Source organism: Corvus hawaiiensis, chromosome 3, assembly GCF_020740725.1.
Source record: "Corvus hawaiiensis isolate bCorHaw1 chromosome 3, bCorHaw1.pri.cur, whole genome shotgun sequence".
Classification (NCBI taxonomy): Eukaryota; Metazoa; Chordata; class Aves; order Passeriformes; family Corvidae; genus Corvus; species Corvus hawaiiensis.
Window position 1 is genome coordinate 10,396,691 of NC_063215.1, and position 18,811 is coordinate 10,415,501.

An 18,811-nucleotide genomic window follows, 5' to 3' on the forward strand; every position below is an offset into this window, starting at 1 on the left:
TTGCTGCAGACAAGTTCATCTGAATATACTCTGCAAGGCTGGAAAACAAGTGAACCTTGTGACACCAGACCCGATGCTCACCTGTGTGGCTTGAGAGTGCATGAGAAAAGAAGAGCTAGCATTTAGTCATTATTATTTTCCCTTCATCCCCATTGCTAATTTCTAGAGGATCTCTTTTTAGATTAACAGAAAGTTAACCTAAACTTAGGAGTTTGTTGCTGTTGTTAAAAATAGGGAATATACTGTCCTGGCAAAGGTGTGGGAGCAGTAACTTCCTGGGCTCTGCAGTGTAGGCTGTGGACAGCAGAGTGCACTACTCGTGCAGCAGAGGAAGGCAGCACCCAGGCAGCTGCTGGGGGGTCCTGGGGTCCCAGCACCCTCCCATTCCTTTTTACAGATCTTACTCCTTCATCAGGTACAGCTTTAAGAGGGCATTTATTCAGCAATCATCTCAGGCATGACAGCAGCTTTTGGAAAGCAGGCCACGTGTGTGCACTGACCAGCAGGCCTGGGAAGGCAGGGCCTGCCGGAGCTGGGAAACCCTCTGGAGACTGCACACGAGTGTGCTGTCAACACAAGTGTGCCATCTGCCCCCTCTGCAGTGCTGTTGAACACCCTATATGTGCTGCAGCCACACCTGCAGTTACACTGTAGGCACATCCTGAGAGTGATTACAGGTGGCCGTGTGTCATGTTTGTACTTGATCTCTAAAATAAAATAATAATAAACAAAAGCTTTCTGTGTGCACAGAAACTAAAAATACCAGGTGTAATTTTCACTCCTACTAGAGCATCCATCTACTCACATTTTGTAGAGTCAGTCTTTTCCATACAGGGGCAGGTGAGAGGAAAATGAGGAACTAACAAGTTTCCAAGAATGTCAGGTTGATGTAATGATACAGACAAAACTCTGCATTAGTGGGAAGAAGCATGTGCCCTTGTGTTGCATGTGGAAGAGATGCTGGCAGCGGTTGCTTGGCTCTTTGAAGCCAGTGTTGGTACACCAGATGGTTGCTGTTGCACATTAGCAAGATGTTCTGTGCTTACATTGCTCTGATGTATTTTTATTTGACTTTTCAGATTTGCACTTTACATTCAGATGGGACGATTGGCAGTCATTTTATGAAATATTACAAGAAGCAGCCATAATCAGGGCTGGAATAATTTTAGTGATCTGCAAGTCCCATATTTCAGCAGCTGGAAGAAATAAGAAGTGTTATTTCACAGCCTTGGGTCATTTTCTGGTAAGTTTTCTTTTGTAGCCACTTCAGAGAGGCAACAGGTTGCAAGATTTACTGATCCTGTTAGCAGACTCTAGAACTTTCCAGTGCTGTCCCACCATCTGGTCTTTAAACTTCATGCAAATAGTTCTGGTGGTTCCTGGAAGAAGTAGCTCCTGTGTCCAGTGGCACTGTTTGGAAAGCAGCCAGCACAGCAGAGCCTTCAGGTGCTGTTGGAGACACACAGAGGCTGAAGTGAGGAGTGATGCTGGAGCAGACAGCTCAGCAGCTCTGGTTCTCCAAGGGCAGATGAAGCTATAGGATAAACCCTACTGTTTGGAGGATTTGAACCATTCAAAAGCACTTGGAATATGGCAGTGACTTGTGCCTTAGTGTTTGTTTCTAAAATTTTGGATCTGTTTTCTCTCAGACTGAGGGCAGTCCCGTTGAAAACCTGTTGAAATAATACCTGGCTCCAAAACTGCCTGCTATGGCCCAACGCCAGCATGCCCTGTTCTGCTGCTGGCATCTGCTCCAGAGCCACGCCACCTGTGTTTGGCTTGGCAGGGAGCTCTCCTTCTTCCCCTCTCATGGGCTCAAGCTGAGACCATGGGACTGCAAACCATGTCCATTCCCTAGTTCTTGTCCCTCAACTTTTATTTTTCAGGTCCTCAAGGACAGGCTCTGCATTGCCTGTGTCACAAAGCATGGTGACCTCTCAGGCTGAGTACACAGGGCCTGGTATTCTTACCAAATTCAGTTTATGTGTGTCATCTTAGATCTGGAGCAACAATTCGTACTGGTCCAGCAAGTACATAGCCCTGGAGACTGTCAGAACGGTGACCTGGAAAGGCTGAGAATGACACACAGCGTGTTTGTGCAGTTTTTAAAGAATACATGCATGCTGCACGTTAAGTGCTTGTGTATTAAGCATGAACTAAAGGTGACATCAGTGTTCACAGTCCATGCTCGAGGCATTTCAGATGCCAAAGTCAGAGCCCCTAAATCTCTGAGAAACATAAGGTCTGGGGTGCATTGCAATGGCTCTTTTTCTCCTCCACACCTACCCTTCCTCTCCCTGCTTGAGCGGCACTGTCCTCTGCAGGGGCTGCCAGGTTGTGTGTTGGTAGGAGAGCATGCTGCCACTGAACAGTGCACATACACCTGAAAAGAAGAAGAAAAAGTGCCACTTGGTCCACATCAAATCCCAATTTGCAGAGCATTGTTTTATCTTTTGTTGTCCTTTTGCAGAAACTACATCTGATTAGACTTAGGCTTCTCTGAACACTTCCACGTGGCACATTCTAGCTGAAACTGCCTTGAATTTTAAAGTTGGTGTCAAGGAAGCCCTCAGGCAGTTTGGTAACTGAGAGGCTGAGATAGGAGAAATCAAACCTCACGTGCTGCAGTGTATCAAACCTAGACAGAAACTCAATCTGGTGTCTGCTGCAGCTGCACACTTAAGGAAGCAGCACAAGCCACAATTGCATCATGTTCATTTCTAGCAAGTTCGAGGTGCCTGTGAAAGGCAGAGTAAATAATAATGCAGTTAGTTGAGCTGCCCAGGCAGGGTGAACACACAATGGCTGGTATCAGTACATGTCAGGACAGGCAGTTCACTCAGCTGGTGCACAAGGAGAAAAGTATCCTCAGGTGACTGTCCTAGGTATTTTGCTCTACTTAGTCCTTAGAGGAGAACAGGATCTCAAACTTTAAGACCAAACCCACATCTCTGCTTCTCTGCCCATTGGGCTGACACCCAAGGAGATGGATGAGTGGCTAGGACAGATGGGAGACAACAGATCTGAACTTCACATGAATATTGGGACATATAAGTTGATTTTTTGCTCTAGACATTTTGAGCTGAAGTGCTATGAATCTGATCCTACACAAAGCCAGAACCACCATATAAAAATTATATTTACATACCAAATTATTTTGTTTACTCCAACCAGTCCAGTCTCAAGTCAATTGGGTGGCAGAGGAGATTTAAGAAGAGAACTAAATTAAAGCTGTGCACCAGTCAGGGTAGTTGAGTTGAATGCTGGCTAGGGTTTAAGTCTGTGAGGTGCCTAAATCAACTATTTTTCAAAGCATAGAGTCATAGAATCTCTCAGGTTAGAAGGGACCCATATGGATCATCAAGTCCAGCATCCTGGTCCTCGCAGAACTGCCTGCAACTTAACCATATAACTAAGAGCATCATCCAGACTTCCAGGATAGGGTCCATGAGAGGGATGTGAGCCCTTCACTCGATCCTACCTGTTCCAGTTGCTGTGCCAGGGTCCTTACTGCCAGCCTTTTAAAGTGAGAAGGGTGTCTCACCCTGGAGCTAACAGGTACCGGGCAGAACTCTGCAGCAAACTCACTGCCACTAATCTCACACCTATTTGAGAGGAAAGACCAACAGATCTAAGCAGAAATTGGGGCTTTGCTGATGAGTGCATTGGACATTTAATACTACTTGCCCATCTGCAGTGATGTTCCATCTTGGGGTGCTGTTGAAGTCTGGAGATCTGGCCACCCAGCAGTTTTCCAGGTATAACTCGACACTGGGGCTCTCGTCTTTCAGCTCCACCTCAAGAAACACAGGCTCTACAGGTTGTTTGAGTATTGCTATGCTGGGCTCATAGAATTCCGTGAAGGATTCATCTCGAGAAAATGTCAGGGCATTTTGTTGTTGTTTAATTTTATTTAAACTAAAACATGTTTGGAAATTCTCTGATTTCCATAGGAGGAGATTTACCTTTGGACACTCTTGAAACTACATTCAGAGCTTGTCTTACCCTTCTGTAAGCTGCAGAAAAGGAAATGTTGGTGAGGTTCTTTAGCTGAAAGCAAGGCATGTGTTAACAAGGGAATTTAGGACTGAAAGAGAGGTTTGAAAATGAGGGAAGAGAATTGCACACCTGCAGTATTTGATTGTGGAACCATCGTCCCAGAGCCAAAGGGAGAGGATGTGGCTGGGTCACTGGAGAAGGCACCGAGCACTAGGGTCTCTTTTGCTTGGTAGTAGCACAAGACTGTTAGTCTAGAATAGAAGAAACAGCAATTTTTGTGTTCACATCTGCTTCCCAGCAGCTGGACGAAAGTGAGCACTGTCAGCGAGCAGCAGCTCCTACCTGTAGTCTGGATCTCTTGTGATTGTTGGTATGCTCTGTCCTGGAAGAGTCTCCTTCTCATAAGAGATTTCATTCTCATAAATGATGTGATCACCTTCAAACTGTGCATATGGGAAGCTCATTATAAATTGGCTCTTCTCAGGAGCTGGGGCAGGGGAACAAACGAGAATGCAGGAGAGGCAGAGACTTCCAGCAGGTGTATCTGCTCTGGCCATGGGCTTACCCTTACTGAAGTGCCACAGGTAGTGACATGGAACTTGAAGAAAGCATGGGCTTCATTATACTCTCTAGGCTTGCAGGAGCTGTCCCTTAGCTTGGTTTTACTCATGTCAATGGCAGGAACGGTCTTCATCTGGGCAGATATCATTATGGTACCATCTGGGTGGCAAACTGAGAAAGTCAGAGTTGATTATGAGTGAGTATTCCAGGAAGTAATCACACATCTTTTTATTGATTGATCAGTTGATAACTTACTTATAAATACTGATGAATTAAAACTGCAGCTAACAGAGAACATCTGTAAGGTCTCCATAGTTCTCACTTTCCTTAGGGCAACATCAAACCTTGCTTTGATTTTCTGAAAGGACACTTCCTGCAAAGGAGGAGATGGAAGAAATCTCCTGTTACTGTACATCATCCATATATACAAAGTTCTGCTCCTTAGCTTGTGCCACTTGAATGCTAACAAGTCACAAGAGTTAAGTCAGTGTGAAGACTCGAGCCTGATGCAACATGGAGGCAGAAGGTTTCTTGTATGAATTAATCAGTCACTGTCATGGAGATAAATTTTGGCTGATTATTGTAGAATAGTTCAAATGTTTATTACAGCATCAATTTTCCCCTGCCATGCCTTAACATTTCTACAAAAAAGTTCATTTTAAAGAGCTTCTTTCATAAAAGCTGTATTGAAATATTGTTTCTGGCTCAGAGCAGATGGGACATTTTGCCTCATCTTACTAAAAACACTGAGGAGTTTGTTTTTGAAGACTTGGTGCATATCGTTTAGAAACAAGTGGGGACTGCAGGTTGCATAATACATGGCATTACCAGAAGGGTCCACGTCCGATGCCTCTTGTCCTACTTGCTCTGGCTTAGTCCTTCCCTCTGGAGGTTTTCCAATATGTGTAACACCACAGCACTACAGACTGTGACTGTAGGACTCTGTGAGAGCAAACAGTCCCATGTGCGTTAAAAAAGGCATTGCTAAACAGCTCCTGTACCTTATAGATGACTCCCCCAGCAAACAGAGGTATTTGCAAGGTCAGGTGTGTGGAGTTGGTAGCTGCAAGATACCCATTGGTGAGGGCAAGGTGCCTGTTCAGGAGCTTGTTACCAAGGTACAGGTCCCAGTACTGGTGCAAGCCAAAAGTGGGCAGGGTTAGATACAGGTTTTCTTCATCACAGCCACCAACTGCTTCTGGTATTTCTGCAGGAAGAAGGTGGGGTGAAGAGTTAGCAATGAAGGAAGGTTTGAGGGTGATATTTGGCCCAGGCAGGGATTTCTGTCACAGGTGAAAAACCCAGCAGCCTGTTATGTGCATGCTGGCATTGTCTGCAGGGCTTGGCTGTGTAGTGGGTGTAGCAGCTCACATCTGGTGGGATGGGGAGTCCTCCTGCTTTAGCAGTGGCCTGCCAGCTTGCATCCAGGACTGATCCCTATTTCAGTAGGGCAAGCTGAGCTATGTATGTAAATATATTTTTTGATCAGCCTTCTTTGACCTGAACCAAGAGCTACTTCAAAGATAAAACAGGACAGTGAGGAGACTGTCATGTTTGTGGCATGCAAAAAGCTAAAAAATTTGAGAAAATACCAAACAGACCTCCTGCCCATTTCAGTAACCTGCTAAGAACAGCTCTTTGTAGATGATTTCTCCTTACAGAAATGCTGTCTTTGGAGATCAGAGCAATTTATTTGAGTCAGTTAAATTCTGCCCTGGATGCAGAGGCAAAATTGTGTTTGAAGACAAACTGAAACTTGTAGCAATGTCTGAAAGTTTTGCCAGTAGATGTATGTTCATGTTCTGAGGCATCTTGTTCACTGAGTTTGCAAGCCAACTTCTTTTACACACTTGCTTTATTGCTCTCAGTGTCTCGAGGGCAGACTGTCTTGCCAGTATGCAGAGGAGCTGCCATCAGTAGAGCAGCAACTTGGCTGTTACCAACAATGAGCTGTGGAGGGGTGGGGTTTTCCTCAAAGCTCTCACCCTCACTCTAATGTTCTCACTGAATTCAGTGACAGCCTGATCCATGCTGTTGATGCAAACCAGTTTACGTCAGGGGAAAGCTTACCAATATCAGCAATCACACACTCCACCTCTGCTGAATGATAATAGAGTGTCATCTCTGGACCCACGCTAAGGGTGTAGTTAACCAGGAGGGTGTATTTTGTTTCATTTCTATTCACATACTGAAAGAGAGAGAAGTGTAAGGCTGTAGCAGCTTTCAGAATAGGCAGGCATGTATATGCTGAACAACACTAATTATTCCAACACCCTCCTCTCCCCTGCAAATAGCTCAGTCTCCAAAAGCATCGCTTCAGCTGGCCTAAAACTATTCAGAAATCTGGCCTGGATTCAACAGCTCTTTCAGCCAAGCATAAATGTGGAGAATGTTTTGCCTTTTCAGAAAATAAAGACAAGTGAACATAGTGGTGGTTCCTCTGTAGCCCAGTGGTGAAAGAGCTCGTAGAGGGAGATCCAGGTCTAAATCCTTACTCTTCTTTACTCAGTGTGGGCTGAACCCAGGACAGTAAGTAATCGGTTGAATGGAAGGTATGAGGAGATGGTGTGAGAGATCCCTCTCAATATCCTCTTTGACTTCACTGAAAGTGCTCCCAAAGCAAAACCTGGTGTTGAACCTGAAAGAAATACTTCTGAATTTTTTTTGCTTGCTTTGATCCTTAATGCCATTTGCCTGTGGTTTGACTGCAGCCTGAAAACTATTTGCACAAACCCTGTGCGTTCACAATGTTATTCCATGTAACAGCATCACAGCTCTGTGTGGTTTGGTTGAAAGAGTGGTAGAGGACTTGCAGTTATGCATCCTCCCACTGAAATGAGAGGTTGAAACCCCTCTGTGAGTATATACTTTTTACAAATATTTAGATTACAAATGGTCTGAAGCTTAACAAAATTACATTTAGAGTACCCTGACCCTGCCTGTAACATGCTTGCACGGGGCATGGCCTGTGCCAGCAGCCAAATGGCTCTGCACAAACAGTGGGTTCAGGAGTTACTGGATTTTGGAAACTGGTGTTTGCCAGCATTGCAATAATTGATTTATTTTTCCTAGACACTCCTGTTTCAAGGGGCAGTGTCTAACACAGATTTGGCAAACCTCTTCCTGTTGGGTGTGCACTCGGACATTAGTCATGCTGACAGGCACTTAAGAAAGTAACATTTCATCCCATCTAATTACACTTGATACTGATCTCCTAGACATCTATGGAGAGCAAGGGGGGGCAAAAGCTTCTAATCTTAACTCAGATGAGCTCAGACTCATTGACACCTTTATGATCAAGGAACTGTTGTTGGTTAATAAAAGCTGGACCATGTTCTGCAAAGGGACTGCCCACTTCCTCCACTCTGCTGCTGAAGTGACCTGCTGTATCCTACCTCTTTTAGAACATATGGATCATCAAAAGAGACTTCCAGGATAAATTCTTTTGTTCCATTAGAAAAGGGAGTTTCATAAATGCTGAAGCCGTGGTGTTGTGCTTCCCTCAGGGTAAATGGCACATTTCCTATTGCGATTGCCACCAGAGAGACATCAGGAAGAAAGTGTCCAAATGCAACATTAAATAGCCGTTCCTCTGGCACAGTATCTGCAGGGAGAGAACATCAAATTACTGCTGATGTGGATCGAATAACGAAGACGGTTAGGGTGGCCTCCCATTCAAATTCCAGGAAACTTAGCCAGCAGCCATCTCTTTAATGGCTCTGATTAATGAGTGTTTGTGTTCTAGTCAGATCTGAAATACTCTGAGCACATGAGAATTGCTTCAAGCTGCAGGGGATTAACAACAAATACATACAACTTTATAGGAAGTGGGTTCAGTGACTTTCTAGACGTGCACTATGATGTGCAATACCTTTGCTATAAAGAAATCTAGAATCTAGTTCAGCCACATAAAATATGAAAAAAAATCATAATGTATGATAAGAGGCTCCTTTTTCTTTCTATATCACTTATCCAGAAAGCTCCAAATATGTTTAGTGCCTTAATGCATTGGAAAATATAATTTAAAAACCATGACTGCAGCACTGGGTGGCACAATGATTTCAGTACGCTCCCAAGGTGTCAAATGCAGGCAGTTTGGGGGAGAAAATACCATCAAAGAATGCTGTCCTCAGATAGTTCTTCTTCCCAGTGTGATAACTGCACATCACAACATCTTTATTCTAGGGTCCCAGCGGCTACTGGAAAAATCCGGGTGTTAACATTAAAGGAATGTTTACATTTTTATCAGCAACTTGTAAGTTAAGGCTAAAGGGTTTTTATTGGTGGTTTGTTTTGTTTATATGTTTGTTCATTGTTTTCTTGTGTGTATTTTCTGTTTTGTTTTGTTTTGTAATATGATACTTGAATCTTGACTTTGCCTAGCAAATTGGAAGTGGGAGTTGAGGACATTCTGGTGAATGTAGATGTGTGGCACAGGTCAGGTGGAGCTATGTATAGCACAGCAAAAGGTTGGTAAAAGTCAGTGAGAGGAATGACTTACTGTTGATAACAGTTGGTATTTGTGGCATGAAAGGTGTGGTGATGGATTTGATGACCGTATACTTCGTGGTCTGCCAACCTGCATCTGTCCACGTGTGCTCCAGACACAGGTCAATACTGTAAATGACTCCATATACACCACCAGATATGGAGCTCTAGGAGGTAAAAAGTGTGATTAAGTCTTAATTCTCATTAGCTTAATAAAGAGATGACTGAAAATGGTTACAGTTCTTACACTAGAAAGAGAAAATGGTATTCTAGTATAGCTTGGAATGGATTTTGCTAAGGGAGCTTGTTTGGTAGTTTGGCCCATTTGTCTGGTCCATGTGTGGCTCAGATACTGCTGAGATCCTTAATAATGAAGTACCAGGTTTTCAGGGGTGTCCTCATTAAGTGTAGCATGTCATCACATTTGTGGGTTTTTTTACAATCCGTGGATTACCAGTCATGTCTTTTGTTCTGTCTGATACACAAAAAGGGAACTCCTGAAGGAGATAAGTCAAAATCACACCAATGTAATTTTGAAGAAATATTGCCAACTCCTTTCTAGATATTCAAGGTCAAGCTGGTTGGACTTTTGAGCAAAATGATCTATTGAAAGATGCCCATGGCAGGGGAGTCTGGAGTAGATGATCTTTAAAGGTGCCTTTCAGCCCAAACTATTCTATTCTGTTCTACTGAACATTTTTTTTTGACATTACCTCTCTATCTATAAATTATATATTGATGAGGAACAAACTATATTCAAAGCAGGTGACTGCACACCAACCACATGCAGGGAACCTGTCCCATGCTAAATCATGCTGTCTTTCTATGTCTGGAAATTGGCAGGGAAATTACTCCTGGAGCCAGGCCAGAATTAACCAGGACTAGTTTCATTATTTAACAACATAGACAATTGAATTCCAGTTTCCAGGAATACTTTTGCCCTTGATTTATTAGTATGTCTTATAGATTACTAACAAAAGGCCGTCTCTTGCTTCTATCATGATTTGTCATCATAAATTCTTAGTTTCTGAGTAGGTACTTTGAAAACACAGGGAAGTGGCATCTAGTTCTTCAAATATTTATTGTATCTACAAATTTTAAGCAGTAATCAATCACTTTTTGGAATTATCATGATTTGGAAACATCTGTAGAATCAGCCCTCAAATGTATTTGTGTGTGATAGGTTCGTACTAACCTCTAGCTTGCCTCCTTCTGCTCCAATAGGGATGGTTATTCTGATATGTGTCTCGTTGTGCTCCAGTGAGTAGTTCATCTCCTCTGGATTTACTATGACTTGATCATCCACTCCCATTACAATGCTTTTAGACAGAAAGGTGGATTCCTGAACCACTAGTGTGGGGATAACTCTTGGCACAGTCCACGTTAGCATAGTATCGGTGAAGCTGATGCCATCTGTGGAGTTAGATAGACAGTCCCAGAGGAGGAGTTACCAGTCAGTCATGTCTCTGCCTTTCCCTGATTCCCCTCACCAGGCTATCTCTACAGCTTTCACTGATGCAACACCTTGTAGGACATCAGTCAAATGATGGCTATTTTGTCACAGAGACCCTGGCACTCAAAGCAGACCTGAATCACCAGTTTCAGGTGAATCATTAATTTATTCAGAAGAACTGGCAGCCATACTCCAGATACCTGCTCTGTTGTCCTTCTGGTCCCAGGGATTACTGGAAAGAAGAATAGGCCACAGAGCAACCTGTTTGGACCTTCTTGAAATACTGGCTTCAAGGTCACGACAACTTAAAACCTTGTGCTTCCTCATCACTTGTTCACATTAATACCCTTCTGTGAGAGCCAGGCGCAGCCACCACTTCTCTGCAAAAAGCCAGGCTAGTCCTGCCTCTCCAAAGAAAAGGACTAGGTGAGTCACAAGGATGCAGAGCTGCATGCTTTGCGTAGACTTGTATGAAAGAGGAAAGCCAAGGCTGTGGTATTAGTCCAGGGGAGGCTGCCTTGCTCTTCTATAGCAGTTTTCCTTGTTTCCAGTTCCCTGCATCTAATGGGGGGGTTTTGAGAAACCAGAGAAGGCATGACACTGCACTGGGAACACAAGTAATGTAGTGTCACAGCAGGGACCGTGTTTATCCGGGACCAAAGCCACAGACTCTTAGCTCATGTTGCTCTGAGGGAAGCTTGTAAACCTCTTCTCTTAGAGAGAATAGGAGGACTGTGTTTTCTACTAACTCCTTAGGTGGTTATTTTTATCCTTAGGTGGTGTTGAAGAAGGAAGAGATCCTTACCAACAGGACAGGAGACAGTTGTGTCAATCAGCAAGAGCAGCCATCGCTGCCTGTACATGGAAGTGGAAGTGACCATGTTCATATTTACACCACTGACCTGTTTGAGCCCAGACAGAAAAAGAGAGCTGATGTTCTGGAGGGGCAGTGGGAACAGCAGAGCTTTGTTTCTGGCTGGGATCAACAACTCACCACGCTGACATCAGACTCGTTGCTGTGGTAAGGCGCTCGCAGGTACACTCGGGACAGGGTGTTATTGAAGCTGTAGCCCAGTTTTACTGCATCACTTACTGATATTCTCTTTCTCCCTGATGGAGAAACAAACACCAGTTGCCATTGCTGGTATGCAACATTTTGAGTCTGCAAGAGAAAGGTGAGCTACATCAGTTCTAGGTCTACCAATGACTCTTAGAAAGCTATGATATTGTAGCACCTATTTTCCTGTTAGAAATGAGAGTAACTGGAATGATACTGGACACTAGTAGTTCATCTCAGGCAAGAAATACCCTTGAGATATATATATATATATATATATATATATGTATGTATATGTATATATATATGTATGTGTAAAGATAAGGAATTCTAGAGCTCTTTAAGGCATCTTTAGAGATAGTCTTCTAGCAGCCCTGGAAGAAATGTAGACAGGTGGCCTTGAACAAATGCACTGTGGACAAAATACCTGTTCTGTTAAGAAACTGATTGTCTTCATGTCTGTTGATTGCTGGAGCAGCCCAGAGGCCAAATGACAGACTACCTTTTATAGTGTGTAGCCATACTGTGTCAAAGATAAGATGAGAGCAATGACTGTATTGGCCTTGAACAGAGTCCCCTGAAATGATGGCCATATGGGAGCACAGTCAAAAGGAAAATAGGCATAAGGAGCAAGTAAGACATGAAAAAAATGGGACAAGCATATATATTTCACAGAATCACAAAATGGTTAAAGTTGGAAGGAACCACTGGAGGCCATCTAGTCCAACCTCCCTGATTGAGCAGGGTCCCCATGAGCATGTTACTCAGGATTGTGTCCAGGCAGCTTTTGAATATCTTCAGAGGAGACTCCACACCTTCTCTGGGCGATCTGTTCAATTCTTCCTCATGTTCAGGTGGAACTTCCAGTGGATCAGTTTCTGTCTGCTGTCTCTTGTCCTACTGCTGGGCACCACTGAGGAGAACCTGGCTTCATCCTCTTGACACCCCTCCTTCAGATGCTTGTGTACATTGGTAAGATCCTCTCCTAGTCTTCCCCAGACTAAACAGGCCCAACTCCCTCAGCTTTTCCTCATAAGAGAGATGCTCCAGTCACCATTTCCCACTCATTCTTTCCAGCCTCAAATATTTTTCATCTCAGTGACTCCTGAGCTGTCTGTAGCTTCTTTGTATTTTGTATGTCTTATTGGGCTTACTCTCTTCAGTCAACTTTTCCAGACTCTCCTTGGGATCAAGTAAGATTTTAGCAGCCATAACATCTTTTGGTGATGAGTTTGACAGTTTCACTACCCATTGTGTGAAGAACCACCTACCTTTGTTTGTCTTGAACTCAGTTTCTACTAATGGAACAAGCATATGACTCTGTTCTCCCACCTAAATGTCTTTTTGCAGTCTAGAGGTCTAAAAATACTTGAGAGGTTTTCAGTACTTGATGGCAAATTTGTCATCTCCGTTTTTTTTCAGAGCTGGAGCTATGCCCCAAGAATGACTCATAAGAGTAGAGAGAAGAGGCAGGCTAGGAACTGTTAGGAAAGACTCCCCTTCATACCTCTGGCAGTGCTGACATCCATGCTACGGTGTAGTCATTTGAAACAGCCGGGACATCAGTCTTCACTGACACCTGGGGACACAGGAGATTCTTTGGGAGCAATGGGAGCAAACAGATCGTCAGTATTATTACAGGCATGGGGAGCAGTGTCTGTCAGGATTTAGCAGTTTGCATTCCCTGGAGGTAATTAATGTTTCCATGGAGGTTCTTGATGGCAGTAATTTATGTGGCCTTAAAATGAAAGTTAAAACCATGGCATTTATAGTGGTGGGAATACTTTGTGTATAACCAGGTAAACCTAAAGTCCTGCTTCATATCTGGTAAGCTGTAAACTAGATTCTGCTCCAGAGACTTTCAGGGACATCTGGGTCTCTCCAGTGGAGATACTGGAAAGCAGGTTATTGGCACTAACAGGACTGGTTCCCTCTTCCCATGCAGGCTGAACACCTGAAAATGCAGGATCCCTAAGTACCTAAGGTAGGTGCCGTGGTGTAAATCTTGCCCACATGTGCTGCAGAGTGAGGCAAGGACAGAGGACAGAGTCAGAGGACACCGAGTTTGGAGTCAATGTTTGCCTCAGACATCTGTACTATGGTTTAAGTGTGTTACAACACCCAGACGTGACTGCACAGCCTCGAGTTCTAACAGGAGGAGTATGTTTTCTTTGTCCTGCTTCTTGTAGGCGTGCACAGCAAGCAATGAAGTTTGGTTTGTTCACTGCCTCATTTCTACACTGGTGTGTAGGTGATGGCAGCAGGCTGGACCTGTACCACCTGGCAGGAGGCAGGTCCCGTCTCACAGTCATGTCCTGTGAGTTGTGTGATGCAGCAAAGATGCAGCTCTTCAAACTCTAGGTTTTATTATGTCAGGTATGAAGATGACATTCTCACAGATGCTGCAGGACTTTATGACAAAAAGGTACTCTCATGAGCTTAAGAGCTTGGCCTTAAGCCTTTCTGTTGATTTGCTTGCAGAGTCTTGCCTTACTTCATCTGTACAGTTAACCAAGTTTCACTGCATCCAAAATATCTATGGCATGTAAATGTGTTACTAATCAGATCTGCAGTTACACACTCTGCTAAATATCAGCAAGTTGCTTTTATGCCTGGTACATGGGGTACAATCAACTTCTGAAAGGAATTTGGGGAGGTTGTTGTGCCTGGCAGGGAGCTTGGATGTAGCCTCAGCTTTAGTGGGAAAGTTTTTACCTCCATATAATTTTCTTCGCACACAATTTCTCTTGAAGCCCAGGAAGTGTAGGAGCAGTACATAGGGTAGGTGTAGGTGACAGCTGCCCTCATGCTTGAAAATGAGGAGACCTTGATGTTCACAGTCAGTGAAAACAGCTCATCTGCCTGGGAAGAAAAACAGGCAATTCAGCAGATGGTGTGGAAGGTTCCAGGAGTGGCTGCATGGGACCATCCAGCCCAGTGTCCTGTTTCTGACAGTTTTATAATGATGAGAGCAGGTTGAGAGTTGTAGTGACAGGTCCTCCAACAAACCACTCTGTCTTAAATGGTTTATGTGCAGGGTCTTTTGGAGCCAAGGGCACTGCCTCAGCACTCACAGCCTTTGCCTCAGACCCCATCTCAGCACTATTTTTGCCACACTATAAAGGAACAGCTGGTCAAGGGAAGATCTGACCTACCTTACTGTGAGGATCATGTTTCTCCCATTTGTGACTCTGTGTGTCTCCACATGGAGAGAAAGTACTGGAACTTTTGTTTTGGTGTAAGTAGTTCAGATCCATCCTACAAATGCTGTTTAGTGTCTAACACTAGACTAACTCCGGTAAAAAATCCTTTTGGTTCTTCAGCTCCCCAGGAGCCACACACAAAGCCATGGACTGTCCTTCTATCTGACATATATGTGTATTTTTCTACAGAAGAAGGCAAAACCTTTACAGAGAAATTTCCAGCCTGGAAATCCAAGTCATTGCACAGGACACTGTACACCCCCATTCTTGTTAGCTAACCTCTGCCTATAAAGTTTTACCGTATTTTTTCTGTGGGGCTTCCAGGACCAAGCAGACTAAACATGGACAAGCAATGAAGTTTCTGCTCTGATTTTTTCTGGTTTTGAGTACATTTCATCTCAACTAACATTTAGAAATTGGAAATCCAGGCTACACTTTTACATGTATTTTTGGAAGGGGTGAATCACCTTCCGGAGATGCCTGCTTCTCTCCACTGACTATTGTGGAAGAGCAAACAACTAGTTTAGACTAGACATTATCTTTTAGATGGCTAAAGTTACGTGAGGCAAATCTGGGTCTAATAGACATGTGTGATCTACGTTCCTAGGCATGTGTTAACAGGCATATTACCATACAAATTAAGCCAGGAAATGATCTGCCAGAATCACACTGCAAACATTGCTTTTTCAAGCAGATGCCTACTTCTTTCCAGAGAGGCTTTCAAGAAACTCTCTGGCAAATCAGCAGCTACAAGGATATGCTTGAGAACTGGCAGCTACTCAGCAGCATTAGGATAAGTGTCATTCCATGGAGAGAGGAAATCCCATGTCAGTCACACTGAACAAACCTCAGAGCAGAGAGCCATTACCTATTCATTTCTACACTACACTACCAACACTAGTTCCTTGAGTTGAGTATTCTCAAAACATGCCATTAGAATGCCATATACTATCTCAGTCTTGTATTTCTGGAGAAGATGTACTGCCTGAGCTGTTTCCAACTCCGTGTCTGGGCCTTACCTCGTTGGCCACGTGACAGCCGAGCACTGAAGCGCGGAAGACGGGATTGCCCCACACGTCTTCTGACAGGACATAGCCACAGCGAGATGCTAGGTTCTCATCCAGCAGAACAGGGCCAGAATAAGGATCTACAGAAAAAGGGAAAGATATGTGGGGGTGTAAAGCTCAAGGCAAGTCCTGGGGCAGAGTGGTGCTGAGGCCCTCTCACACAGCTCTTCTCCATGTGGGCTGGGTGCTCTCCAGCGACATGTGCTGTTAAGGAGCTGGTGACACTGTGCTGGCATGTGTAGGAGTGCATGAGACAATCTGGCATGACTCAAGCTCCCACACATAATGTGCACTTCAGTGCCTATTTCCTTGCATCCAGAAACTTGTGCCATTGCCACTTTGAAGTGCTGTTATGGAGAGTTTCTCTGAAGTGTCACCTACATTTCTCCCTCCCTGATTTTTTTCTCTAGAAAAGAGTTATGGGCTATTAAGCCCATCAGTTTCTAAAAATCATCAAGTTGTGATAATCTGCTGCTCACTCTGCTCAAAGGATGTGGTCACAGACCTGTTTTGGGTGGGCACTTCCACATATTGATCAGGTTTGCTGCTCCTCTCTGCGGGCTGTGAAGCCTATGGAGGTGCCAAGTAAGAGGCATGACGGGCTGGCTGTGCTCAGCTCTTGATGATGGTAAGTTAATAACATCATATTTTGTTAATTATCTGCTCTCTGATTAAGGAACTATTTTAGTCTTGGGTAAGACACAAGAATCTGTACAAATAGATAGGGTTTAACTAGCTGCCACTGCAATTTCTAGATTTGTCTGTCATGTCTGTATGTCAGACAGTTCTAGAACTGCTGTTTCAGTATATGTATGGCTGCAGCCAGGATAGGCTCAGAAGATAAGTGGGAACGATTTTGGAAGAAGGAAAAGCTTTTATGAGACCAACTGATAGAGCTGGAAGAAACAAACAGCATTTTGTGCCTGAAGGCTGGTCTGTTTTTTCCAGCAGTATCGGTTACTCTCATAAATGCTATCCCTTCTGCCCACACCCTTTCCGTACTTGATTTTTTCAGTTCTGCCTCCAAATAAAATGAAAAAAACCATACCCAGAAAAAAAGTGCACTGATCTCAAGAGAAATTAATTAGGTTTGGGGTGAAATCACATTCTTTTTACAATCTCATGTGAACATTTTCTGGTTTTCATTTTGGTTCCGAAGATTTTTGTTTTCCTCACAAAATGGAACCCCTTTGTCCAATCTGAATTACAGTATTTAAATGCCATTGTGGTGTTAAATAAAAAGGAAATTTAAAAAACCTCCAAAGTCCTTTGACTGCTGCAGCACTCACTCAGCACTCACTGAGAGTGTGTTTTCTGGGTATTACCCAGCCTACACTGCTGTTGTCATTATGCTGTTCAGGACACATCCAATCTGCAATGTCGCCTTTGTTTTCCTTGCTAGACACGTGTAAGGGCTCAGCAGAGGAAAGAATGAAAGGCAAACATCAACCCTCCCTCCTCAGACCATCCTTTCTCCTCTCCCAGCACTGTAGTTGCATGGGGCATGTGGCTGTAGTCACCAGCTTTACTCCTCTGTAAGGTAGTGGCCAAACTGAGGTGGGAGAGGCTGGCTCATGGTGACAAGGATGTCCTGCAGGTTCCTTGGGGTAAGTTACCAATTATCAATAGATGGCAGCAGCATCCAGATCACAGACTCTGTGATCACTTAGGTGATTCCCCAGCCTTCATGTTATTCGAGGCTGCCACTTGTAACTCACCATAAATTTCCAGCTGGAAGAACTTTCCCTGGAGCAAGAGTTTATTCAGTTTCATCCAAAAAATTCTGGAGCGGCAGCTGCTCTCTACAAAACCTGGTAGGAGCACATACAGAGCTTTTGAGTCAGTGGGACTGGAGGGCAGAGAAGAGACACATTGTGTTATGAGCAAAATAACCGAGTTGTCATCCCTGCCTCTCTCCCCACTCTGCTTTTATCGTGTTTCACCAACCTGGGGGAGCCATCCGCCTCCCTTGTCCCAGCCAGAACAGCAAGAAAAACAGCCAGATCCTGCAGTATAAGCACATGAACTAATAATAGGGAGAACAGAGAGAAAAAATAAAAGATCAAAATGGAAAATTAAGGAGGTGGAAACCAAAGCATTGTTACCTGCACAGCAAGTGACCCACAGCCTCCATCCGTCCCCAGAGACCTGTGCATGGGCAGCAAAGTCCTCCTCCCTGTGAAGTAAAGCAGACCCAGGTGTGCAGATGGAACTTGCTCAGACCCAGGAGGAGGAGTACAGGTTACCTTTTACAGATTGTGCTGTCTTCTCCAAACCTTGTGTGTGGACCAGGAGAGGCCAGTGGCTTCTGTTGTGGAAGGACACCTGGGCGGAATCCTGCAGTGCCCTCCAAGGTTATCAGAGCTCGCTCCCAGCAGTGGGAGGCAGTTCCCTTTCTCTGGGAGGGCACAGCACCCTCCTGCCAGATATTTGCAAGGTCAGAGGCTCCTGCTGAGCCTAATTGTAATGAGTACAGCAGAGGGTGCTTGGTGCTTTCCATCAACCCCTGGGAAGTACCCTCATTCCTTACCCAGTTGGGTAGCTCTGGCTTCAGGTCCTTAGAACACATGAAACATTTCCCCAGAGGTATTTTAATTGGGTCTACACAGGAAATACATTTTTGTTTCTGTGAAATGTCCCAGTGACCCAGCCATGCCAGAGATAACAGCAGTACTTTGGCAGCTGCACGTTTTACTTTTGTGGATCCAGTTAGGTTGCCCTTTGATTTATTTGATTATCAGAGAGTGTTTTGCTGAAAACATCTTGTTTTCAGAAGTGCTGTGATATCTCTGTGTCAGTCAGACCATGTGCAGGTCTGTAAATGGCCAAGCATATTTCCTGGGAAAGTCTTTGCTCCTGACAGGAGTTGTTTCTCTGGGACTGCAAGTGACCCAGGAAAGAAAGGCTGAGAGGTTTGGTGAGGTAAAAATACAGCTTGTGTGGCATGGATGAGCCGCGGCCCGGTAAGGAGTACAGGAGACTT

The 18,811-nt window shown here is 44.2% G+C and overlaps 1 protein-coding gene across 1 annotated transcript; it reads right to left on the reverse strand.

Annotated features, from left to right (window-relative positions):
* Window positions 1-1,056: 1,056 nt before the first annotated feature.
* Window positions 1,057-18,481, reverse strand: LOC125323393 (zona pellucida sperm-binding protein 2-like). Its single transcript, XM_048298312.1, has 23 exons — window positions 17,934-18,481; window positions 17,776-17,834; window positions 17,547-17,639; window positions 15,781-15,908; window positions 14,274-14,420; window positions 13,066-13,137; window positions 11,496-11,663; window positions 11,307-11,403; window positions 10,244-10,461; window positions 9,062-9,215; window positions 7,956-8,164; window positions 6,631-6,748; window positions 5,562-5,767; window positions 4,816-4,933; window positions 4,565-4,731; window positions 4,342-4,442; window positions 4,129-4,250; window positions 3,966-4,016; window positions 3,688-3,871; window positions 3,482-3,605; window positions 2,287-2,383; window positions 1,971-2,072; window positions 1,057-1,449 (listed from the first exon to the last, which is right to left on the reverse strand). Exons 1-22 carry the CDS (start codon window positions 17,960-17,962, stop codon window positions 1,990-1,992), a joined length of 2,745 nt encoding a protein of 914 aa, XP_048154269.1. The 5' UTR covers window positions 17,963-18,481; the 3' UTR covers window positions 1,057-1,449; window positions 1,971-1,989.
* Window positions 18,482-18,811: the final 330 nt, after the last annotated feature.